At 35.3% G+C, this 26,559-nt stretch overlaps 1 protein-coding gene across 1 annotated transcript in view; it reads left to right on the forward strand.

Annotated features, from left to right (window-relative positions):
• Positions 1–10,608, forward strand: part of LOC111087797 (Down syndrome cell adhesion molecule-like protein 1 homolog) — a 31,609-nt gene extending 21,001 nt beyond the window's left edge. Inside the window, exons 6-9 of the mRNA XM_022395726.1 lie at positions 2,577–2,941; positions 6,017–6,098; positions 6,444–6,612; positions 10,322–10,608. Of these exons, the coding sequence (XP_022251434.1) occupies positions 2,577–2,941; positions 6,017–6,098; positions 6,444–6,612; positions 10,322–10,448 (743 nt within the window). The 3' untranslated portion in view covers positions 10,449–10,608. The remainder of the gene's footprint in view (positions 1–2,576; positions 2,942–6,016; positions 6,099–6,443; positions 6,613–10,321) is intronic.
• The last annotated feature ends 15,951 nt before the right edge of the window (positions 10,609–26,559 follow it).

Genomic DNA, 26,559 nt, shown 5'->3' on the forward strand with positions numbered 1-26,559 from the left:
TCTGTCCTCTCTTTTCATCCCCGTTCCTAACTATCGATACCGACTGACCTAATGGTTAGCCTGCAGGATTACAAACTTATGGGTCCATTGTTCGCGTCCTGTTACCGCAAAGAAAAAACACGCTTTGCAATTTGGGGCCGTGAATGCGTTATAATAGTGGTGGTGAAATCCTACTATTCGGTCATACAAGAGTTGTTCGTGGTGCTGTTGAACAGTTAGCTGTCTTCCCTCGAGTCTAAGCCCCCGACATGGCCAGGCGGTTAGGGCGCTTGACTCACAACCTGAGGGTTGCGGGTTCGAATCACCCGTCCCACCAAACATGCTTGCCTTTTCAGCTGTGGGGGAAGTTATAATGTGACGGTCAATCCCACTATTCGTTGGTAAAGGAGTAGCCCAAGGGTTGGCAGTGGGTGGTGATGACTAGCTGCCTTCCCTCTAATCTTACACTCTTAAATTAGGGACGGCTAGCGCAGATAGCCCTCGTAGAGCTTTGCGCGAAATCCATAACAAAGAAACAATCGACAGTGCAATGATGTACCTTAATTCCAGTTGTTCTTTAATACAAATGATTGACCACAATGTATACGAACGATCTGTATATGATGATAGCACACTTATCGGCACACTTTCGGGTCGTGGCTCAGTGGTCATTTTTAGCCCTGATATGTTTTGTTCTTGACGAATTCTCGACCATTCGACAGTGCTGGCCCGGCATGGCCAGGTGATTACGGCGCTCGACTCGCAATCTGCAGGTCGCGGGTTCGAATCCCCGTCACACCAAACATGCTCGCCCTTTCAGCTGTGCGGGCGTTATAATATTTCAGTCTATCCCACTATTCGTTGGTAAAAGAGTAGCCCAAGAGTTGCCTCGCTGCCTTCCTTCTAGTCTTTCACTGCTAGATTAGGGACGGCTAGCTCAGATAGCCCTTGTGTAGCTTTGCCTAGAATGTCGACGGATGTTATCACATGGTAGTAATGGCGTCGAAATTAAGCAGTTTGAGTCGAAACGTGTAACGTATCATCATCATCAGATCCACGACGCTCAACTTACTTCTGAATACTGTGTAGTGAGAGTTTGTTTTTTATAACAAAGCCACATTGAGCTATCTATTGTGTCAACCGCGAAGAATCAAACCCTGAATTTTAGCGTTTCAATTTCGTAGACTTACCGGGGGACGTGTAGTGAGAGATTTGAAAATTATTGTTTTGCGCTACTTGAACACGTTTGATAGTTTCAAGTGTAGTTTTTTGCAAATTGACCGATATGATGAAAAACCGCGGTCAGTTTCCTTGACCACATTTGCCCTCCGGGTGAATACTGAAAACGAATCTACAATGAAATATACTAGAATAACGTATCCACGAATTAAAGGGAAAAGTTCAAGCGTTACTGAAAGATATTTTACTTACTATCAAAGGCCCGGCATGGCCATGTGGTTAGGGCGCTCGACTCGCAATCTGCGGGTCGCGGGTTCGAATCCCCGTCCATCTATTACCATGACAGTAGAATGAAGTAGCTTGGATTCTTTGATAGTAAGTTTGTTTTGTTTTTGAATTTCGCGCAAAGCTACACGAGGGCTATCTGCGCTAGCCATCCATAATTTAGCAGTGTAAGACTAGAGGGAAGGCAGCTAGTCATCACCACCCACCGCCAACTCTTGGGCTACTCTTTTACCAACGAATAGTGGGATTGACCCTCACATTATAATGCCCCCACGGCTGAGAGGGCGAGCATGTTTGGTGGGAATTAAATAGACAAATATCCGTGACTTGTAAATATAGATTGGAAGCTTGAGTAGAATTGAGCAGTACGAAATGTTTTTCTTACAAGGGAAATTTACTGCACACAAATACGTAGGGGAAAATTCATGTTATCTGTATACAGAACCTCATAAAAAAATGTTATTACAGAGAAGATTCAGGCACTTCCTCTGTCTTGAAGAGACTTTTGCATATGTCATCCCGAGCACCCGGGTTCCAATAGGTGTTTACTGTTCGGACGCCCGTGTTTATGACTATTCTCCACTTCATTCGACATGTCCAGTATCCTTTGAAAGTGGATGCCCACCAGTTTTGCTTTAACAATACTTTAAATATATTTTCCAAGACCCAATGCTTTGAGAATCATAACACGTGCTTGCGCAAACAAAATGAGCAGAAGTATGCCGTAAACGTTCGAAGCGCCTCACTCGTGGCCGATCAAAGACTAGGGTTAATCTTCGAGATTTACGTGCCAATTTTACCTCGATGTGAACGGAATGAACTTCTACGGGTAGGCAGCAAAACACTGTATCCAGGCCAGACAAAGATAATTTGACTGGGATGTATCATTAGTAATACATTATATATTATAAATGTATATCTGGTTAAAAATTCAAAGTTAATATTTACTTCTTTTTTTTATATATATATACACATCTTAGCTACAGGCAAAAACGTATTATTCAATACTATTAGAAAATCGAAGCAAATAAAACAAAAAATTAACAGTTTGTATTATTCCAATAATGAACTTTTAGAGCTATTTATAATTAATAATGTATTCTTACATTATATACATCTTGTTTATCTTATAGTCGCGAGAGAAAATTACACAGGAAAGACGGGAGAGGCTGTGCCTATGGCAGTATGGGATAAACCCAACCAATCAGATCCTCGTTTACATCACAGTCGTGAACAACTCTATTTTCCATCACCATACGCCACCAGTAGGTTATCTGTATATTCGGGCGAAGGTGAAACAGAAGGTGGAGGCCCACCGTCTGACCACCGCCTACGTTACAGCCGAGAACAGCTACCTTATCCAAATCCCTATGGTCCTAGTGGAACTTCTGTAAACTCTGATGAGCTACAGACAGACAGAGGAATTAGTTTTTCTTGGGGCCAACTGACGTCAGAAAGTGGTTTCCATACCTATGATATCCCAGTTCGCCGCAAACCGGTTAGATGTTTTTCATATATTATCGTTGCTGAGTTTATTAAATTCTTAGTGTAGGTCTAAAAAAAATTAAATTATTGAACAAAAGCCTTAACGTCTGTACTTTTCAAAACGTTTTATATGCTAATGGGGGAAAGATACCAACCATACGTCTCCTCATAAAGCAAATAAGATAGACTGGTATTTACATTTTCCAATACTCTTGTTGAATATGGAAACTCGTAGTTATTTTCGAAGAACTTTTTTTTTTATGCTTAAGCAAATGAGACTTGTGAATCTACACAGTCGTTGTCAATTTAGAAATTTAAACTCGCGCAGAAAGTAATAATAAAACTATAAATAAGCAAGTATTTCATTTTCATGAACGCCACGAAACATTTCATTCTGCAAGATTGTAAAAATGTAGTTTTTTTAAACAAAATTAGAGGAAAAACTCAGATTTTGTGACTATAATTAGTAGAAAGTTTTGTTCGTATCTGTTTACATACTCAGACTATAATCACGATCAAAACCTTCTACTAATTATAGTCTGAGTATGTAAACAGATACGATCAAAACCTTCTACTATCTGTTTACATACTCAGACTATAATTACGATCAAAACCTTCTACTAATTATAGTCTGAGTATGTAAACAGATACGATCAAAACCTTCTACTATCTGTTTACATACTCACCAGAGAAAGGTTACAATGTTGGAGCTTAAGATAAACAGTTAACACATGAAGGAAACAAATAATGCGAAAAAATTCTAAACTTTGCTTTGAATATTATCGACATTAAGTAAATTTGTGGAACCAGTCCTGAAAGCCCCCTAGTGCTGAAATTACGAAATTCTAAACATAGTCACTTATTTTAAGTGATCCCTTATATCCATGTAGGAATTTCCGTGTACATCAGTGTAGCCAATCCTGAGAGACCACAAAAAAAACTCTTTGGTACCAAATTAGGAAACCATTATTTTAAAGAGTCTAAAATTTAAACTAAAGTGCTCGTTGTAAATAATCCGTTATATGCTGACGTCAAATTACACGTGTCTTGCATATATGGCAACGTGCCTTAAGCTAAAATGCCACTGTCCCCAAGTTTGAACTACTGTATAGAGTGGCAGGCAGCCAATAATCAGCAATCTACCATACACGTTAAGGGATTGACGGTCACTATGATAACGAACCAACAGCTTAAACAGCAGGGAATATTTAATTGTAAGAACGGATTTGAACCCGGCTCGACAGCTCTAAAATCCGGAGCTTACCACACTCCAATTCTCCCCAAACCCTGTTGATCCCCATATGGTGCTCAGATTGAATTCAGATTATTTGTTATTACGAACTTATGTCATTGTGTTTATTCAAACCTGGGATCCCAAGAATAATATGGAGCTTTTTTCTCAGTTCGTAAAATGAAGACTTTGTAAAAAATCAAGTAAACAAAGATACAAACAATTAAAAATTACTGTCTAGATAACTTTTATACTAAGATTTTAATGCCTGTCTAGTCTGGTTAATAGAAAAATACGATTTTCACTCGGTTCACAAACTAACCCGGTAAGGTCATTAATAATTATAACAGGAATTATTTCAAATTATATCTATGAATAATATTTAATAATTACATTTAATTAATTTGGTTCATAACTTCCTGGATCTATTTACAAAAACATATTTGATAATTAAATAGTCAATAGCCAAATTACCAAAAAATAAGACAAACATTCAGACAGCCTCCCTACCAGGAAATGCCCGGCATGGCTAGGTGGTTAGGGTGCTCGACTCGCAATCTCAGGGTCGTGGGTTCGAATCCTCCTCACAAACATGCTCGCCCCCTTTCAGCCGTGGGGGCGTTATAACGTGACGGTCAATCCCACTATTCGTTGATAAAAGAGTAGCTCCAGAGTTGGCGGTGGGTGGTGATCACTAGCTGCTTTCCCTCTAGTCTTACACTGCTAAATTATGGATGGCTAGCGCAGATAGCCCTCGTGTAGTTTCGCGCGAAATTCAAAATCAAACAAACCCTACCAGGACTAGTCAATAGCTGAATTACCAAAAATAAGACCAACATTCAGACAGGCTCACTATTAGAACGATTCTTAAGACACCTAGTGGCGATATCATGGCTTTTGTACAGCCATGTTAGAGTTTCTAGCCAATCAGAAGTATCTTGTCTAACTGGATTAAATCAACTTACAGTAGGGTCTTATTGCTCTTGGGAAGATAGTCTTTGACAGATTCGAAAGAAATACGAAATAAGTAAAGAAAAGAATGAGCAGTTTAAAAAAATAAATCTACGTCGCCACGTCGAGAAAATTCCTTTATGTATCGTCATCCATCTTTTATTTTCTCGCCAGATTAAAAATGGAGGTGCTTATGACAGACATTATCAATATAAACTCTCGTCTTTCGTAATTTTGACCAGGATTGAGCCCAATGAATTTAAATATTTCAGTTTTTGTGCGTTTTTTACTAGAAAACTTAAGGTCAAAATGGAACGTCGAGTATTTTTTAAAGGAATTTTTTACTACTACGCTCTGTTTTTTTTTAAGTGTAACGCCTATTCCACAGACACTAATTAGATTAGAACAATGATTTTGTGAATGATTTCGTATTTTATATCAACGCTAATTGGACCAATTTTTTGAATTATTAGTGTAGGTAATAAGTATCAACCGAATACATTAATTAAGGAGCAAAGTTTTACCTAGGGGGTTTGAGTGTTAAGCTTCTTTTTTTCTTGCGCGAAGAAATTCATAACTTTGGTGACAGAGAACAATTACAATAACTTGAAGTCGATAGACTTATGTGAGAAACCTTAATGATTTAAAACATATGCTGAAATTATAATTTTCCAGTTAATTCTTAGAGTTGCTATCCGACCGCGATTTGTACTATTGTAGGGGGGGAATTTCCCACCTCCTCCGTCATCAGTAGTCCTTGTCAGGGGTAAATCGAAGAGCATAACCTGGTGTTTTGTAGTAAAGAAAAACCCGTAGTTTAAATGTTGTTGTACATTCACCACAAATATTACAAACACATTTGGATTAGGCTAAGTTAGTTCAATATCTATTTCTTTTCTTTTTCAGGTTTCTCAGAGTCAAAGTTTTAAAGATGAGCAATGCCCCCCGCGAATCAAGAACAAAGGACAACACGTGTTGCTTTATCCTGGTAACTAAGATAACAAGGGACGATTCTATAGTTTCGGGTGCTGATTACGGGAAATATATGACAGATGACAATGTTCTTAAAATATAACAAACCAGACTTATTTTTTTATTGTTTGAAAAGAATATAGGAGATTATTAAAAATAAATATTTGTTATTGTTGTTTTTAATAACGCTGTGTTGCAACATAGATGTATGCGAATTGTAAACACTCGATTCAACTGTTTGTACTTTCTACTTAGAAGGTATACTTGAATAACTGTGTGGTTATGTTTTTATTATGTATAATGCAGCTGTGTGCGTATTTTGTTTTTAATATATTTGAACTTTTGGCTCAAATTAAATTAGGAATCGCTTCTCGACCACCAAAAGAGCTTGGAAACGAGTTCCCCGATGATTTGGCCACACCTGAAACCTATACTGCTCCCAAGTTGGTGACTTCTGGAATTGCAATAGAGAGACATTATGATCAAATCCAACGACCAAAGTACCCATTGTCAAGAAGTCTGCAGAACAAGTAAATATTTTCTACAAACTACAATAATTGTATAGAGATGGGAGCGCCTTCGTTCTACAGTTAACTAACAATAATTAAATATGGCGTCCTTTCAATGGCTGTAAAAGGATCCTGTATTTATATTAATCGGTTGTACAATTAATAATAAAATACGTTTCAAAAATGTTGCATATTTTCTTCCAATACTAAAGAATCGATCGCACGTTCTAAAGGAAATATAATCAGTCTAAAGCTGTTAATGTTTCTTTACATTTCATCGAATGTTTCTATATTGAAATAAGTAAAATCAATGTCCGTTAGAGGGCTTGGTTCGATTGTTTTAGAGCAAAGCCACATTGGGCTATCTGCTCTGTCCTCCGCGAAGAATCGAACCCCGTATTTTAGTGTTGTAAGTCTGTAAACTTTCCGCTGTCCCACCAAGAGACTCGTCAGAGGGTATTTTATATAAACTTTCCGCTGTCCCACCAAGAGACTCGTCAGAGGGTATTTTATATAAACTTTCCGCTGTCCCACCAGGACACTCGTCAGAGGGTATTTTATATAAACTTTCCACTGTCCCACCAGGACACTCGTCAGAGGGTATTTTATATAAACTTTCCGCTGTCCCACCAGGAGACTCGTCAGAGGGTATTTTATATAAACTTTCCGCTGTCCCACCAGGAGACTCGTCAGAGGGTATTTTATATAAACTTTCCGCTGTCCCACCAGGACACTCGTCAGAGGGTATTTTATATAAACTTTCCGCTGTCACACCAGGACACTCGTCAGAGGGTATTTTATACAGACTTTCCGCTGTCCCACCAGGAGACTCGTCAGGGGGTATTTTATATAAACTTACCACTGTCTCACCAGGAGACACATACAGGGTATTTTATATCTACGTTTGATTTAGATTGTTCGCGTTTTTAGCGCAATGCTACACAATGGGCTTGACTGGATAATGAAGTAAACAATAGTACGAATGTACGACGTTCTGACAAGATTATGTAGTCCTCACTTACCTTCATTACCCAGTAATGTAGTCTCCAAACTTCTATCTTCTAAGTGGGTCATCAAATTTACACAATGGACTATCTGCTTGTCTGAACTCAGTCCACCGTGGGGAATCGAATCCCGGATTTTGGCGTTGTAAGTCCATGAATTTACAGCTGACCCACTGAAGGACTGTGTTTGATAAGAAATATTCGTGATATCTCGCGATAAATCGTTTTTGAAAAACGTTGTTAACCCTTATGCTAAGATGCATATGGTTTTTCTTAGAATTATTTTTCATTAACCATCAGAGTGACAGATTCAGAAAATATTTAACGTTCTTTCCATAGCCTTGATAAACTGTTCAATACTCATACGGACCTTCTGGTGATTTAAAGGTGTTACAAAATATTTTGTTTCTAACGTTAAAAACCTTGCGTAATTTTCTTTGTTTCGATTTCGTACACAACTACTAGAGGGCTACCCGAGTTAACTGTTCCTAATTTAGAAGCGATAGGCAGCAGGTTAACACCATCCATTGCCAACTCTTGAGTTACTCTGACCGAATAGAGAAGCGTTTCTAAAGCTGCGGTACGGGCACCCTCGGGGGAGAGGGGGGGTTACGCGAAAGAAGGTCATCCGTCCTACAAGACTAGGAATTATCGACGAGTTTTATTGATATTCAACCTAAAATACTAAAGAATTCTTAAAAGAAAAAAAAAGTTTTTTTTTAATTGCTGTGATTAAGTAATATTTGTTAATATTTTATGCATCGGAAAAAAAATAAAATAAAACAATATTACACCCGAAGATCCATAATTTTACTTCTGGTATCACAATCATAAAGGGTATGTGAATTAGTACTATATTTGAAAAGCGAATTGTGAGATTGACCGTCACATTAAGACGTCTCACATTGAAACGAAGTGAGACCATATTTGGTAATAGGACGAGAACCCACGACACGAAGATTGACAGTTGAGAGCCCTAACCACCAGGTCATGCCTCGTCTAGTTTTAAGGACAAATTGAAATGCATGAACTTGCGCATGCGCATTTCAGTTAATTTCTGTTTCAAATAATCCTTAACATTTTTCCCGCAATAAATAAGGCTGTTTCTCAATGTGACTAAGAAACCAACTATCGCTACAGAAAAAAAAACAACGAATTTTTGTTTAAAAATGCAATTCATTGTTCTTTGTTTCACTCCACGTTTGTCATATGCTATTAAAAGAATGAGGTTAAAATAAAAATCCATGAATTACACACCAAAATTACTTTTTTTATTATTATTCTTGACATAAAACTTCGTACTATATTAGAAAATATACAACACTAAGAAGTTATCTATCAAACTGAATTTGAATGTTTTGTTTCATAAACTCAGTTCTTGCGTGTATAAACATAAGAAGTTCCCATCTCTCATATTTGAGTTTTAATGATTATCATAACAACTTTGAAAACAAAAAATCATAATGAAAAAAAATGCTTGAAAATAAGATAAACGAAGCTTTATTAAGTAGTTTTTAAAAATGAGCCATATTATTTGTAATTCTTTAAAAAAAAAAATCGAGGTTTCATCTCAAATAATCCCTTGTTTATGTTTAACATTTTTTGCTCTTTTGTTGATTTCTTAATGTTAATGATCCTATTGTAGTTGACACTTAATGACCTCGTGCTGAGTCTTAGGCTTTGAAAATATTGGACATGGAAAGTCTAGTATTACTCAGAATTAACTTTTCTTGGACAACTTCAAAGATTCCATTCCAGAATGTTTCATTCCATCTCCGATATTTTCAACCTGAAGAACACTTTATCGAGCTCGTGGACTAAACGGCCATGGCCATCTTTAACTTAGAACTAATGACCAGAGGGACGATCACACGGCAGCATCCACCGCCTACACGATTAGCAGGATTAACTGATTTAGTTTTAGTACTCCCACAGGTGAAAGTGCAGATATTTTTCGGCGGCGTATTCCGGCTCGAATCTTAGACCTTCCAATTCACAGCCAAGCAAGCTAGCCTCTATGCCATGTGTAGCTCATTTTATTGATTTTTTTCCACAGCTATTAGTACAAAAGGAAAACCCACCCAACGCTTGTCACTGTACCGTGGTTGTAATGTGTTAATTAAGTATTTATTTCTTATTACACTCCAAAAATTGTAAAGTATTAATTTATATATGCGTTTGCATATTTTATATACTTCTTATCATCACTAGAAAACTTTTTAAAGATGATTTAATTAAATAACTATATTTAAAATTGTTTCACAAAATGTATTTGTCCATCGAAATGAACAATTATAAGGAGGGTCGTCTTTAAACATAACCCCGAGTAGTATTGATAATGTGTAGTGTAACCCTGTTGTAAATTAGCGGTTTTTCTGTCTTGCAACTTTGTTCAATTTCGCACAAAGCTAATCCAGGTTGAGGGCTAGCAGCGCTAGTAGTCCCTAATTCAAGATTGGAAGATTAAAGGAAAAGCAGAAAGTCAAAACCACCCATTGCCATGTCTTGGGCTACTTTTTACCAACAAAAAGTGGGACTGCCCATAGCATTATAACGCTCTTAAAATCAAAATTGTTAATAGTATTGAAAATGTAATTTTAATATAAATAATTAATTCATTATAATATTTTTAACATCTTAGCTTAATTGTTTTTTTCTAGATAGCTAATTAACGTTACTTCCTCTATACTTTTATTTATGCCTTATCACTAAATTATTGGGTGTAGGTTTCCAAACGGCAGGACCAATAAAACCGATCAGCGGCAGGTAGCAACTGGAGAAGAATCCTTGGACCTTTCTGATGCCGAATGTGATAGAAACTGGTATAGAGCATACCACGGGCAAGAGTCGTGACCGTCGAATCAAGGATAGTTTTGTTGTGCTTGTCATATTTTGTTTCAGTTTGTTTGCTTGAAGTTAAGACTGTTGATATTGACCTCCTAAGAATTTTGTATAATATAATTATTTATTATTAAAGCAATAACTTAAATTAAAATAATTTATTACTAAAGGAAATTACAATGATTTTTCTATTTACTTATTAACTTCAATTAAATATTTAGTTATTTGATTATTTTAAATTATAAAACATTATCTTGAGGTCGTAAATTTTACTGTTGTTTCTTTCCAACTGGCTTCCCTCCCCCTTTCTCATGGAGGCATTTTATCCACAGTTGTAAAATAAAACAAGCTTTTTCACACACGACAAAACCTGTTTCGAGTTCTGTGTGTGTGTGTGTGAAATATGAAGCTATTAGTTTGTTTTGTTTTTGAAAGAAGTGACAATACAAAGGAATTAAGTAGTTAGTGAACTACTTAGAAGTTAAAATGAGATATTATGTTGAATTTATGTAAATTAAGTACTTAATTCGGAGTCCCTTAGTGGCTTAACGGTAAATCTGCAGTTTAACGACGCAACAAATCGGGATTCAATATTCGATACCCGTGGTGGGCAGAGCACAGATAGCCCGTTGTGTAGCTTTGCTTTGAGCTTAGTAACAACTAACAGAACAAACAAAAGTTCATTTTATTCTGAAATTTGTTTCTGCAACTAACTTAATTTTCAGAATCAATTCACGGCGTTCACATAACTACGAAAAATATGAAAATCTTTTCCGTAGTTATTATAATAAAAACAAATGCTTTTACAGGAAAATGCATGCCTGTGACGTGCTGGTAATTTTGTAATGTTCAGGAGAATTGGTCGAACGTTCCCCTCCCCCATCTAATCATGCAGAGCTTGAGTACGTAATATTGAAACCAGTTTTGAGCCTCACCACGTCATTACAATTCATGTCGTCACGTCTGGTCATTCTCTATCTGACGAATGTGTATTTTGACAATAGTTCTGAGCGTACTTTGTGTGCAAAAGATTCCGTTGGAAAGTTGTCCTCTTCACACCACAACACCCCTCCATGCGTGTTTTTCATATAGTATAAAAGGACAATGGTTGCTCAACACCTGATTCTATAGTTTTATAAGAAAGAAACACACTGCATTCAGCAACCTGACCGGTATGTGGATGTATCAAAACTACGTTTTAACATTATTTAGCATTTCAAAGGTAGTGTGATTGCCCCACCCCCACCCGAAAGTTGATCGCTTTCGGAAAGAGTATACAAGTTTTTTTTTTCATTCTCAAAGTATTCACAAACTTAGATTCACAAAGGCGTGTTCTGATCGGGGATTTATAATTTCCAGGTTGGGTATATCCGTTGTTCTTAATGACATTGTAAAACAAAATAATACGAATCAATTTGGGGTCCCAGCGCCATTCAGAAAAAGACCTGCAACTAGTCGTACCAGTCACGGTAAGAAAAATGCGACATCTTGTAATATGTGAGAATACACGAACACGAAGGTCAATGGCAAAAGCAGTCAGTCCACGTGCCCCAAGCAACAGTGTGCAACAAAATAAAAAATAATTTATCTGTAAAAGTGACGGAAGCCACGTGTCATAAATTGTTTTCACGACTTTATCCACTCTTCTACAAGCACTGGGAGATTGGCACGGGTATTCATGCTATTTCATATGAAGGGTCCCGCCGCGACATCTGCTGTGGTTGTTACATGACTAGCCGATTTGCGTATAAAATCGTTTGAATATAATGTACTCAACCCTCTATATAATATAAAGGGACTGCATTATTAACGTCTTCAATAAATCTTGCTGCAAATAAAGTAATTATGCATTTAAGCCACTTTTTACATAGATTTCACATCTTTTCTGACTCAGTGTGGACATTTCTAATCAATGTCCTTTTGGATATTGTATTTTAAACTATATATATATATATATATATATATATATTACAAACTTTGAACCACTTTCGAGATTTAGATGTTCACAAATTTGAACACAATTCTCAAATGCTTGATACACAATATCCAAAACAAGAGAAGATTGTATTTTTAGCCGCGTTATAGCGGCTCATAGAATAGCTGAGTAAATGTTCCCTCTCCCCCCTCCCGCAAGTACAAACGTTTAGCTCGTAGGTCTGTCACCTCTTAACCGATTTGAGATCTGATTACATTTTTGGACTGAAGAAGCCAAACCCTTTCGACTGATTATTTGAACACAAATATATTACATTAATTTACTCTAATCGTTCCTAAAATAATTTCAATTTAAGGGTAGGCTGGTAGAGATCCTGATGAGTAATAAAATAGAATTAGGTATGCGCGCGCCCCACGCTTTAAAGTATTAAGTGCTGTGGCTAATTGAGGATTCCCTCTTACTAACTAGCTGCTTTTCCTCTAGTCCATCACTTCTAAATTAGGAACAGTTAATACAAATGAAATAAACAAAATAATCGACAAACGTATCGAATTAGGTCGTACTTAAACAATTTTTGAAATTCACTGATTAGACGATGCTGTTCTATTATTATTATTATTATTTGGAATTAAGCACAAAGCTACACAAAGGGCTATCTGTGCTCTGCCCACCACGGGTATCGAAACCCGGATTCTAGCGTTGTAAGTCCGCAGACATACCGCTGTGCCACTGGGGGGCTACTGTTCTAAAATACATGGTTGTTTCATAATGTCATAAGGATAATTTATTGGTACATTTTTTTAGCTGCGGCATAACGGCTCAGAGTTTTTTGTTGTTGTTTTTTTTAACATAAACGTTTAGTTCATAGTTCCATCATCTCTTGACCGATTTGAAATCTAAATACAGGAGGTCAAACCATTTCGATTGATGTATTTGACCACGCCCAAGATCTCGTAGATTAATTTACTCTAATCCTGCCTAAAAGAATTTCAATTTGAGGGTAGGATGGTAGAAATCCTGATGTTTAGTAAAATCGAATCGGGTATACGCACGCCCCACGCTTGGTATTGCTTGCGCACAAAAATATAGCTAATAAAAGAAAGAAAAAAAAAGTCCTGGATTAATTTACATTAATCCTGCTTAAAAGAATGAGGTGCCGCTCCTATTACGGATTCCGTGTTGCTTGTTATGTTGTTGTTAGAATGTGGGAAAAAGCAAAAGTGAACATCTAATAAGACTGATAAATACAAAAAAAAACCGTTAAAAAAGGCAAATAAGACACGGTATTACTGCGCCATATTAAAAATAATTTATATATATTGTTGCCCACACTGGAGAAGCGGCAAGTCTAAACATAACGAATTTCGATAGCCGTGGTGGGGACAGCAGAGATAGCCCATTGTGTAGTTTTGCCCTTAACAATAAAACTAGCAAATTCATTTTTCTTTTTTTTTCTACTTAAAGTTAAACTATGTTAAAAGCCATTTATCTATTGTATAATAAATAGGAAAAAAAAGATCTATATACAGAGTATGAGAATAAAAAAAAAAGATATATTTTAAGTCAGTGTTTTGGAAAATTTATTTATTAAAAGTCGTGTTTCTGTCATAATGAAAATGTCCCCAGGTGGGTCAGTGGTAAGTTTACAGTCTTACAAGGCTAAAATCCGGGGTTCGATACCCAGCGGTAAACAACAGTCAACGTTATGTGTCTACTCGTAAACAAAGACCCACACATTAAGTCACAGTTGACCGCATCTATTTATAAAAAAATCTGAATTGTTTGCACGCGTCTTTCTACAAAATAACACGTGTTCAATTTTAATTCACGTGGAAAGTAAGAACTGGTTAAAATAAACCACTTATTTTACAAATACTTTGATCACTGTCATCTAAGCATTACTTAGCCATTAAGTTTTGAATGTAAGGTTGGTATTAATAAAAAAAAAAACTTAAATTTTCTAACAGGTTTTGTTCACATATTTGGCTTATTTTTATTTTGCTTTGTATTACTAATTGAACACGTTTGATTACGTTAAGAGATGTTCCGATTAAATTAACTAAAGTGCTAAGTGAAGCTAAATTTCATTAAAGCAACGTCCTTCCTGGTTTAATTTTCCTTTACTTTTTCTTGTTTGTAAATGTACTTTTGAAGGATTGGTGCTCGAATTTTCATCGTAATTATCTTTTATTTTATATGTACATTCAGGAATTCTCTAACATTGCTCACTTAAAACTGTATAAGGTATTCATATTAATAAGGCTTCTTACAAAACTTAAATAGTTTTATTAGATAAAGTGTTGATTAACTTTAAGGCTAGTAATCTTCGTCTTCACTGAAATAATAAGAAATAAAAATAGTAAACATTCCTGTATATTGTCTTCTCTCAGTGTTCTACAAGACTTATTGAATTAGTGAAAAAACATTTTATTGTCACGCTTTTCAAATCAAATCACTCTGTGTTTAAGATGGAATTATTTTTTTCCCCAATTTGTATATGATTATAAATGAAAGTATCAAATACTTTCCACGTGTACTTGTTAATATGCATGGTGATGTTCAAGAATAAATTACCACTCTAGGTGATTGATTCAAACGCGGAAATCCGGTGAAATATTGGGAAACTAATAGGCTTAAAACTTATATATATATAAAAAATAAAAAAAGCTAAATGCAGATGTCTCCCTCCCTTCACACACACACACATTATAATGTAAACTTTTATGACAGTGGCACGATACTGTAGTGAAAAAAAAATCAGATAAGTAAACCGGTCATAATAAACAATGCAGTGTCCAAGTGTATTGTTAGCGCATAAATTACAATGATTATATCTCAGCAATGAGGCTTGTATCGGTCAAAGAAATGTTCTACGGTATCACACCTTCAAATAATAATTGGGATGTATACAGGTTGTAATATGTAGAAACAAGCTTAGGTACCCATCCTTTATCCGTGTTATGAACGTAAAAAAAAGTGTGGGTGGATGCTATGATAAATATCACAATTTATTTATAACACTATTCATTATTACCTCACCTAAGGTTTTATATAAGCTTTAAGAACTCAATATGCATATACTTAAAACATGATATAACACTGTGCGATGGTCAGGGTGCTTTGTTATTATGGGGCCCCATTATTACGATTCTTAGAAGATCCTATTATTTTTTAAAGCAATAAATCCCCACGGATTGTCTAATTTCTCATTAAACTGTTCTTGTGATTAACTAATGAGAGACTGAAATTGTAAACTCGTAAATCAAGGTATGTTTGTTTGTAAATAAGGACAAAGTTACACAGACTATCTGTGATGTGCCCAGCACGGGTATCGAAACCCGGGTTTTAGCGTTATAAGCTTTCAGACTTACTGTTGTTCCACTGAATGGCAAATCAAAGTAAAGTATTTCGTTCAATATTCTGTATATTTACTCATACCATTATCCAGTATCTCTCTTCGTAACGACTTTAATCCAAACTAATTTCGGCTAATTTTGAAAGCCTAGAATTTTTAATCCCCGCACCATGTAATCAGCCCAGATGGCGACCATATAGGCCGAGCATATTCGCGACGGACGAAGATTCGAACTCGCAACCCTCAGATTGCGAGTCGAGCACCCTAACCAGGTAATACCAGGTCTTTGTAGCTTCATCCAGTGCAGTGATAATATAAAAATTGCGTTTTTCAGTTGAAATAATGAAAAAGTCTTTAACGCAGCAACTATGATAATAATAATAATACCTTACAGGACAATGTTTCCTTCCAGTTCAACTAACTACAAGGTGTAAGTTATGTAATATGGTCGACTGAATCTTATGTCTGTGAAACTTACCATTAGATTGTTGCACTTTTCTTCCCAGTCTTGTCGTGTTCAGTTTGTGGCAGGTGTTTTTGATTCACCGGTAAAATAATCCAAGTTCTGATCCAGTTAATAAAAGAAAAGCGCTTCAGCTGAAAGTTTCACAGTTTAAATGGTTTCATGAAATAATGATAACCAAGCGATAGGCCTAACTCAAAATTTTGCAGTCACTTGTTAAATTTCTTCTCGTATCTATGGCACAAGCTAAAAAATGTACAACACTGAACTGAATAATTAACTAACTAGCTTACTGATTAATTCACTAACTACTGCCTTTATATTATAATATTTGTGCTTCCCATGTCTCACGTAAATTCGATATGTCATGCCAAATCTAGATACTCGGGAAGTTTAGGTGTCACACGCATAACTTCGTCAGGCCAAAACTCCCTCTAATAAAATGTACAAAACATCATAATAAAAAAATTATAAAAACAGCCTACAAGACCGCCCCTTCCCGAATTGTGAAACCTCTTGAACAATCCCGATACACAATAAAAATATATATACTAAACTTAAATTTACATATTTTCTATGTGCAATTAACAAAAATTAATATTTATAAATAGATATTATGATCACTATACCATGAACTGTTAAACAAGATACAAAAAATTAAAGAAACAATTTATTTTACTTGCAGTATGTAAACTGCACATTCACCAAATCTTCAGCTGGTTGACTTACTACTGGCAATGAATTCTCTGAAGCTAGCCAGTTAGTTATTCTCTCATCAACGTAGTTTCAAAGGCGTTCATGATGGATGGCCTGTCCTTCGAGAGTCTAACCAATATGATTGATTCTTTTGACTACAACAGAGGGTCTCTTCCCAATATCTACTTAATGTATTGGACAGCCATACTGTGTCATCTATGATGAAATTCATTTTTGTCAGTATTTACATCATAACGACTTTTTATCTTATCTCTAAATGATTAGTCTTTCTTGTGTAAAGTCATGTATGACGTTAATGATATTTCTTTGTCTCTGCATAATCCGTGTAATATTCTGCCAAATGACTATAAAAGGTCCAATAACACCGAGAGTTCTCACAAACAAACGTCAGTGAAGCTGGACTGTTGCCTATAGCTTCAGGTATTGCTATTCGCCAAATCACGAATGAAGCTGAACTGTTGCCTGTAGCTTCAGATATTGCTATTCGCCAACTCACGAATGAAGCTGGATTGTTGCCTGTAGCTTCAGGTATTTCTATTCGCTAACTCACGAATGAAGCTGGATTGTTGCCTGTAGCTTCAGGTATTTCTATTCGCTAACTCATGAGTAAGAGTGAAATATATTGATCCATAATTTCCGAATTTTGCCCAAATAAATGGTTAATTGATTCAAAATTGTATGGTTGTATCTATTCACTATTCTATCAGAAGATCGATGATATGTCAACGACTTCATCATTTCACGTGGAGTATCCATATAAGGTAAATGGGAAAGCCTTTCTGCAAGTTTAATTATGATTTCATATTTCCTACGTACTCTGCTCCTGAAGTTTCTTTGGAACAGTCTTTCTGGTGCGTCACTTCGAACCCGTATGATAAGGTAGCCACTGATGCTTGATAATTATGGTTCTCAGCTGGAAGGCTGCTTAACACTGTTAAAGCAAATCCTTTCAAATAAGCATCAAGATGGGTAGCTTATTGTACACCATTCCATACATGTGTGTTTCACATGTTACCTTGCCATCATAGCCTGTTGGTTTCTTGATTGTATGATTTTGAACTTCCTACTAAAGATTATAACTTGATAAAGTAATCATACGGCTGGAGTAGTCCAGGAAGGTCCTGCAATCCGAAATGGCGCAACAGTAGTGGTAACGTGTAGACTAAATGGATTATTCTATTCTCTATTGATAGTTAATAGTCCTTAAGGATAGAATTATTGGGAGGGTTGTGAGAGTGGTGTGATTGGTTTAATCCTAGTATTTGTCGGTTCATTTTCCAGATATTCTATTCTGTCTTTGATTTTTCTTTCTACCTTATTATTGTTATCACCTTTTTTATCTTCATTGATGAATTTGTGCTTCTTCAGTGTATTTTGTAGGTAGTCAGTCCTTTTGTACTATTTGTGCTTCTTCATTGTTTTTGTAGGTAGTCAGTCCTTTTGTACTATTTGTGCTTCTTCAGTGTATTTTCGTAGGTAGTCAGTCCTTTTGTACTATGTGCTTCTTCAGTGTATTTTTGTAGGTAGTTAGTTCTTTTGTACTTCAATTTAATCATTGCAGTCTTTCTGCACTTCATGCATGTACATTTGTACTACTTCAGTTGCATTGTGATAACCCATCTATATATCTCCAATGTCGTTTTCGATCTTTTCTTCATTCAGATTAATTTTTGTTCTTAATTCTTCAAATATTACGTCTCTTTCTTGTAACTCCTCTTTGAAATTCTCTCTTCTTCACCCTCTTAAATTTCTCTCCCTCTCTCTTTCCCATTTCTTGTCCATTTCTTCTTGATTTTCTTTCTCTTTCTGCTTGTTATTTCATTATTTAATCATTTCCAGCAAATTTACCGATCTCACTTTAAGCACGTGTCATCTTGAAGTTCAGTCTAGATTCTATTTTATTTTTATTAAGTATGTTTTTTTTCATTATTCGCTGTTAATAAACAGTCTAGTCCACTTACTGAAAAGTGCTTAACTTTTTCAACTGAACATTTTACAGCTTACAAGGTTTCACGAACTAACGACAAATACAAACTGAAAAATTGGAAAGCACTGAACTAACTCACTAACTAAATCTACTAAGCTGGTCGAGCCAAGTACAATTTTTACCATGGTGTGGAGTTTCTTATTTGAATTGGTCTAAACAAGTGAAACTTTTGCCCCAGTGTCGAGACAGTGTTGTTGAAAATACAGTAAACGTACTTTATTTTATTTATTGTTTCCCATTGAATTTTTGTTATTATAATAGTTATTCTGCATTTTAGATTGGTATATGGATTTTGGACTAGCGTAAGTCTCCTGGTGGACCAACTCTCATAAGATATTATTGGATTCAAGACTGAAAATAATGATAACAGCGAGGATACCCAACTGACGAAACAATGCATTCTACTCATTATAAGCAACAGTTGTTTGTTTGTTTTTGAATTTCTTGCAAAGCTACTCGAGAGCCATTTGTGCTAGCTGTTACGTATCTGATTGTTTGTTAACTTCTGGTAGAAATTATTTCCGAGGAACTTCAGCGATACAAGTCCTTTTTGATTAAACCAGTTTCTTCTTTCTCGATGCAAACTTTGTAGTACACAGTAATTCCACAGTCAGTACGTTTCTCGTCACTTTATACTTAACAACTTTTATAATACACGCTATAAAACACAGCGATTCCCAATCTCGATAATTTCGCTCACTACGAGTGCAAAACACACACTAGCTCGAAACAGAATCGTAAATCGTAAATTACCCGAAACTCACCATAACTACTGTTTGCTTAACTCCGCTGGCTTTTCTCGCCAGGCTTATATACTAACGAAGAGGCTTCTCGAAAATTCGCGGAGTTCCCCGATAATTCGAGAAATTTAGTCACGCATGCACCAGCAGTGTCACGTAACTTCCGCTGTCGTAACATAGCCATCTCTAATTTTGAAGTGGGAGGGAGATAGTCAACACCACACACCGCAAACTCTTGGGCAGTGCTTTACTAACGAATAGTAGGATTGACTGTTATATTATATCGCTTCCAGGGCTTGAAGGGCAAGCATATTCGGGGATAAAATTCGAACCCACGATTATCAATTTTGAGTTAAGTTCCCTAACCATCATGGCATTTCATACAAGTAATATAGTTTGAACATTATATTTAATTAGCTATGCTCATTACTAGGTGTATACATTTAATTGTGGTATATGCTGGTAACACACCTTGATCAGAAGTTAATATTAACAACTAGATTTCATATTTTCACCCTAAGTCTCAAGAAAATTCGAGACGTCACGTCAAATCTAAACACTCAGGAAATTCTGGGCGTAACTCATGCCGAGGCTCCCTCTAGCAAACATTATATAAAATATTAACTTAAAATATTAAAACCATAACTTAAACACTATCGACTTTGCAACAAATTCCTCTAATTACTGCTAGGATTAAAAATTGGCTATTTCACCTAAGATTGTTAATTACAAGATGGAATACTCGTCCGTTGGACGGGTGAAATAAAAACTCTTTCGTAACATAGAAGCACAATTTCATATCCTATTCATATTAACATAATAAGCATTAAAATTTCATTAAAAATACATAAAAGGTAAAAATACCGAAAAGAAAGACACTGTTTAAGAATTCTAACAATATTGGCTACATAGTTCATTCTAATGCTGATTAATATACAGTTTTGTTAGTTTTTCCGAAATTAGATACAAAATTAGCTGGGGGGAGTGCAAGACCCCCCATGGCCCTCCTCGTGTCATCCTGTATCAAGTTGGTGCTAATTGATCAAGAAATGTGGAAACGTACAAGGAACAGATACATATACACACATTGACGTTTATTTATATAGATTTACAACGAGTGTTGTAACAGACAAAAGCAAAAATTACTCAACGCTATGAAACACATGGACCTCACCCGTAGTCAACAGCACAGAAATACATCATGACACGACTCATCCTCAATATTCTACTGAAACGCCTCCCCCCCCCCCCCAGTGACACAGCGGTAAGTCTGCGGACTTATAACGCCCAAAATCGGGGTTCGATACCCGTGGTGGGCACAGCACAGTTAGCCCATTGTGTAACTTTGTGCTAAACTACAAAAGAAACTTACTGAAAGGAGTCCGGCGTTATTACCTAGCATACTCGGTATGCAAATCCGAAGGTTTATAATTTGTGTCCAACTGCTACAAAAACCAGATCCGAATTTTGAAGCCGTGAGTGCGTTGAAAGAGTAATATTTAAATCCCATTATTCGGTTATATAGGTGTAGCTCAACCGTTGGCGGTGGGTGTTATTTACTAGTTGCTTTATCTTTAGTTTATCAGTTCAAGAATGAAGATTATTATGCATACGTCCCTTGTGCATCTGTACGTGAAAATTCTAAACAAACACACCTACTGAATTTGTTTATTTGTTGTTTAGCACAAAGCTACACAATGAGCTATCTGTGCTTTGCTCATCACGGGTATTGAAACCCAGTTTTTAGCTATAGGAACCTTCAGTCACTGGAGTGACTCTACTGAAAGATGACATGACTATTACTAGTCTGTATAAAATCGAGGCTTAGCTTTTGACGGCACATGTTCACCTATCAGATTTCTCCATTCGAGCCAGCAGACACTATGGTTCCAGATGTCGCTATATGATATTTGATAAAAAACGTTTAATAAAGTTAGAAAAGAATGAGATAAATAAACAAAATATCACTTCCGGTTAACCAGGTTCTTATACTCCAATTATAAAAACTGTAATTAGGATGCAACTCCAAACACACCTCTCGTTATTGTTGGCAAGGCCAAAATTCACATCAGTAAATAGGTAACCTTAGAGCAAATATAAATTCACGCACCTGCCACATTTGTTGATTTATTTATTTGTATTCAGATATTCACTAGTTACTCCTAATTTTGAACTGATAGACTAGAGGGAGGCAGCTAGTCATCAACACCAACACTTGCTTGATAGAAGAGTGGGATTTGACAGTCACTCTTATGAAGCACCCATGGCCTCAAAGTTCAATGCGCGATTATTATTTTTTACATTAACAGGACACGAACCGTAGATCCACAGATCGAATCTACTGGTCAACATATTAACCACTGGTCCACACCCACCCTTAAACAATGTGTGAAGTATTATAAGTTGTATGTAATAATTAAAAAAACTAACCAGATAACCTATATTATGATAATTTTGATTACTATAAATTTTTAAATGACATTTATATTAGAAGACTAAACTCTTTAACGTGTACAAGTTTGCAATTTAGCTTATTAAAGTCTGCCTACCCCACTAGCAGGGGGATAACCAAGTGAAGACAGAGCAGAGTACTCACAGAAGCTTTTTCTATTCATAACTAATACTATTTATTATTAATTGTAATTATTATTATTATCGAATTTTCAGTAGCTCTTCTGATAAAGAAGTTTTTAATTACTTAAAGTTATGGCTTCTTTAATATATTCTTAATTAATATTTCGTAGTTCTATATACGGTAAAATCAGTTTTTCTGACGAAGAGTACGAATTCACATTTTTCCTTTGGAGTTTATTTATTACTAAGACATATCAATGTTAACTAATACATATCAATGAATCGTATAATAGTTGTTTTTTACTTTACTCCACTTGTATATTTATGTGAATTAGTTTTATGATGGAGTTAATTTCAGAATAACTAATAATGTTTGTACTAGCTCGTAAAAGATTTATCTTTTGATAACTTGTTTGATTGATTGGCATATAAAACAAACTGATGAATGTAAAATGAAGAATTATTTTCCAAATGTCTTCACTTGATTTGAATCGTCCTAGAAGCAACAAGTACATGAGAATGATTTCTGGAATTATTGAGAAAGGGGATTTTTTTTTAAAGTTTCTTTCTAAGAAAAAGTTTTATAGATACAAAACAGTCAACACTTAAGGAAATAATTCTTTCAAAGATTTATTTTAATGGGCTGAACTTATGGTCACACAGAAAGAGTTTTAAACCTGTCAAGAAACAAAATTAGGATTTTCTTCTTTCGGAGTATTTGGTGCAGACTGGAGTATCGGATATTTTGTGAATAAATGACCCTTATATCCTGATAAATAAATATTCTATCCAGCCTTCTGTAGGTGGTCTTCAACAAGAGTTTGACTGAAGGTCAGCTAGAATAAAACGAATGAAGTAGCGGAATGTGAAGAGACTGCTGGAACAATGCAGAAAACGGAAGACGCCTTAATTTGTGAATTTAAGATATGAAAAGTTAATTTTTGTAGGGTAAAAATCGGAGGAAGAAGAGACGTTCTTCAACTCACTTACTAAATGGTTTGAGAATATAAAGCTGACAAAAGGAAATTTGGTACAAGCAATGAGGAAGAGTAGACAATGGAGAATCATAGTTGTCGACCTTCGGAAAAGGAGACATCACGATTGATTGAAAACAAACGTGAAAATGTAATATTTACATTTAAATAGTTGAGAAGTATTCTATCAACGACAAAAATAGGGAAATGATTTTTAGATAGAACTGTTTTATATTATATAATTATTTATGTAAAACCTCATACACGTTAGATATTGTATAAGCACGATGAAACAGTATTTTGGCTGAATTTTCCTTAAACATATTCGGAATAAAACCTGTAAAATCTAAGTAGAAGCCTGTGAATAATTTCATGGTACACTTCACATTTGAAGTTACCATTATTATAACTAATTAATGTTTACAAAAATGAAAGTTTATGGTTTTACTAATATTTTACAGTGAACGTTATAATACGTTTACTGGTCAAATTTTGAAGAAATTGAGTTAGAGTTATTAATAATGGTAAACTTGTCATCAAAATACCCACAGTGGAGAGGTTTCAACTGGTGTGAGCAATTTAACCATAGTTTTCAAGAAAAATAGAAAATATATATTAGCATAGATGGCGCCAGTCTCGAACCTATAGAAATCCCGTCGATCTATCTTAATAAAGCTTTCCATTCAGAAGAAAGTGAGTGTCTTTAGTGGCGACGTTAATTAATTTCAGGAAAACTGATTTAGAAATATTCACATTGTTGAAAACAGATTAGCTTTAACTTACATTTTAATGGTTTATTCGCGTATGGTGATTCTACATCAAGACTGGTCCAATTACTAATGGTTTAGTTTGGTTTGATTTGTTTGGAATTAAGCACAAAGCTACACAATGGGCTATCTGTGCTCTGCCCACCACAGGTATCGAAACCAGGTTTCTAGCGTTGGAAGTCCGCAGACGTACCGCTGTGCCACTGGGGGGCTACTAATGGTTTATTCATGGATATTGATTCTACATCAAGACTGGTCCAATTACTATCAAACTTAAACTTTTATATTTCATGAGATAATTTCATTGATTGTTAAATCTCTTCAGGAATTCAATTGAAAACTACATTAAGCATGGCTATAAGTTCCAATGTTAGAAATTGTAGGTTTCAATGGGCATTCTTCTTCGTGAATTTTAGGTAGTCTATAAGAAATTTGTGGTTGACTACTTGATGGCCTAATGTTCAAACTGTGCCTTTCATTCTACAAAAGGAAAAATAGTTAAAATACGAGTGAAAGAATATACTAACCTAAGATCCGTCATTAAGTTAAGTGTACTTGAAAATGCCAACAGAAAATGTGATATCCATTTTAACTGGTTTAAGGTCTTAAGAATATCCAACGATGTAAAAAGCCTCCAAATAAAAGAGAGCTTGCTCCTTCACAAGGTAAGGCCCGAGATTAATGTTATGTACATAAGTGAAACTTAAATATCAGAAGCTTTTGCCTCCCCCCCCCCACCCCCACCCCAATGGCACAGCTACAAGTTTTAAGGCTTATAACCCTAAAAAACCGGATTTCGATATTCGTGTTGGGTACGGCATAGATTGCCCATTGTGTAACCGAGCTTAACTAGAAACAAACAAGACAAAATCTTTCAAACAGTCATAAAATGAATCAGATTATTCATCAAGAAATTAAGAAACTGTTATTTTGTAGACACCTAAACACTAAAACAGATATTAAACAATTTGTATAATAAAATTGCTTTAAGTAGCATGTAAGTAAATCAACAATTCTATTACTATAGGTTACATTGATTGTAAAGAGGCGATCAAATCAGCACTATATGATGTTACGACAGCGGAAGTCACGTGATGAGTGTCTAGAAGATTCGCGAAGACGCTAGCGTTTGCTAGACATGCGCTCTTACAGTATATAAGACCGGCGACAAATGACGGCATGGATATAGATAATTGAATAGCCGACAGGGAAATAGAGACAGATAATCGAGTCAAGCTGTAAGTAAAGTGCGTGAATCGTTGTGAATTATAGCGTCTGTTGAAGTTAAAGTGACTGTGGAAATTAAGTGTATTGCAAAGTCGAATTGAGAAAGAATAAACCAGTTTTATTTGAGAAAAGGCTTGTATCGCTGAAGTTTCTCGGAAAGAATTTCTACGAAAAATTAACAAACGACCAGTGACGTAACAATAACAATAATGAAATTAATACAAATTAAAACGTTTACAATAGAATTAAACAAAAAAGTTTACATTACCACTCCTTGTCATTAACCAATAACAGAAAATGTCTATAGTCATAGCTCTCAAAAGCGTTAGGGATATTCCATCTATAAGAAATGATCCAAACGCAGCTGCTGAACTAGTCAGCAGCTATGAAGAATCACTTAAGTGTTAGGAGTTGAGTACTTGAACCTGCAACGTCTCAACTCCTAGTGTCCGCAGCCAGTTATGGGAAGGCAGTTACCCTTAGTATTTAGATATAAAAATAACCTTATAGTAGAAATATGCCACCCTAAATTTTATGTTTGTAAAACTCCCAACCTTCGCCACTTTAATAATTATTACAAAGCGATGTTAAATAGAACTAAAAACATTTACTTTAATAGTTCTGTAATAATTACTTAAACTTCCATCCTTCTCTTGAATAAACTTATTCAAGTATAAACTACATAAGCTGATACAAACCTAATTACCTGAAGTTAATCATTCCACCTCCGTATACTGAACAAGTACCTAAATAAATTATGGTTAGTTACTTATAAACTAAATAAGACCTTGAGTAACTAACGACCTCTTTATGTTCTCCAAAAGATAATTTCTGTGATCCAGAGTTTATTTTTGATATACTTTCCTGTTTATTATAAAAGAGTGTGAATTTTTTCTTATTTGACAGTCTTTATAACAAATATTTTTTTTTAATTTATATGTCAATAAATGGACATTATCCATAAAGAATTACTATTGTTACAAATTGTCAAAGATATTTTTGATTGAGAAATAATAGTTGTTTTTTTTAATAATTTAAACGGAACTGTACAATTAGGAGTGGGTAGATCAAGGATGGGAAAACCAAATCCTTTATTTTGTAAAAAATAGGCAACTGTGTTCTTCCTTCCGTGAAAATAATATCTAAATCTAAGTAATGTGCATGATTTTTATTGAACTATTATTGTTTCTTTCTTATATAAGTTCTTTTAGATATATTTCATTTGAATTAAAATATAAATTATCAGTAGAGATTAAATCACCTATATAACTTATATTAGGGGTTATAAGATGTTTCAATAATACATATTCATAGAATTACAGATACAAGTTAGCCATGTTTCATGAGAAATAGCCCCCAGTGGACTTACAACACTAGAATCCG

This window comes from Limulus polyphemus, unplaced genomic scaffold (genome assembly GCF_000517525.1).
Source record: "Limulus polyphemus unplaced genomic scaffold, Limulus_polyphemus-2.1.2 Scaffold2649, whole genome shotgun sequence".
Taxonomy (NCBI): domain Eukaryota; kingdom Metazoa; phylum Arthropoda; class Merostomata; order Xiphosura; family Limulidae; genus Limulus; species Limulus polyphemus.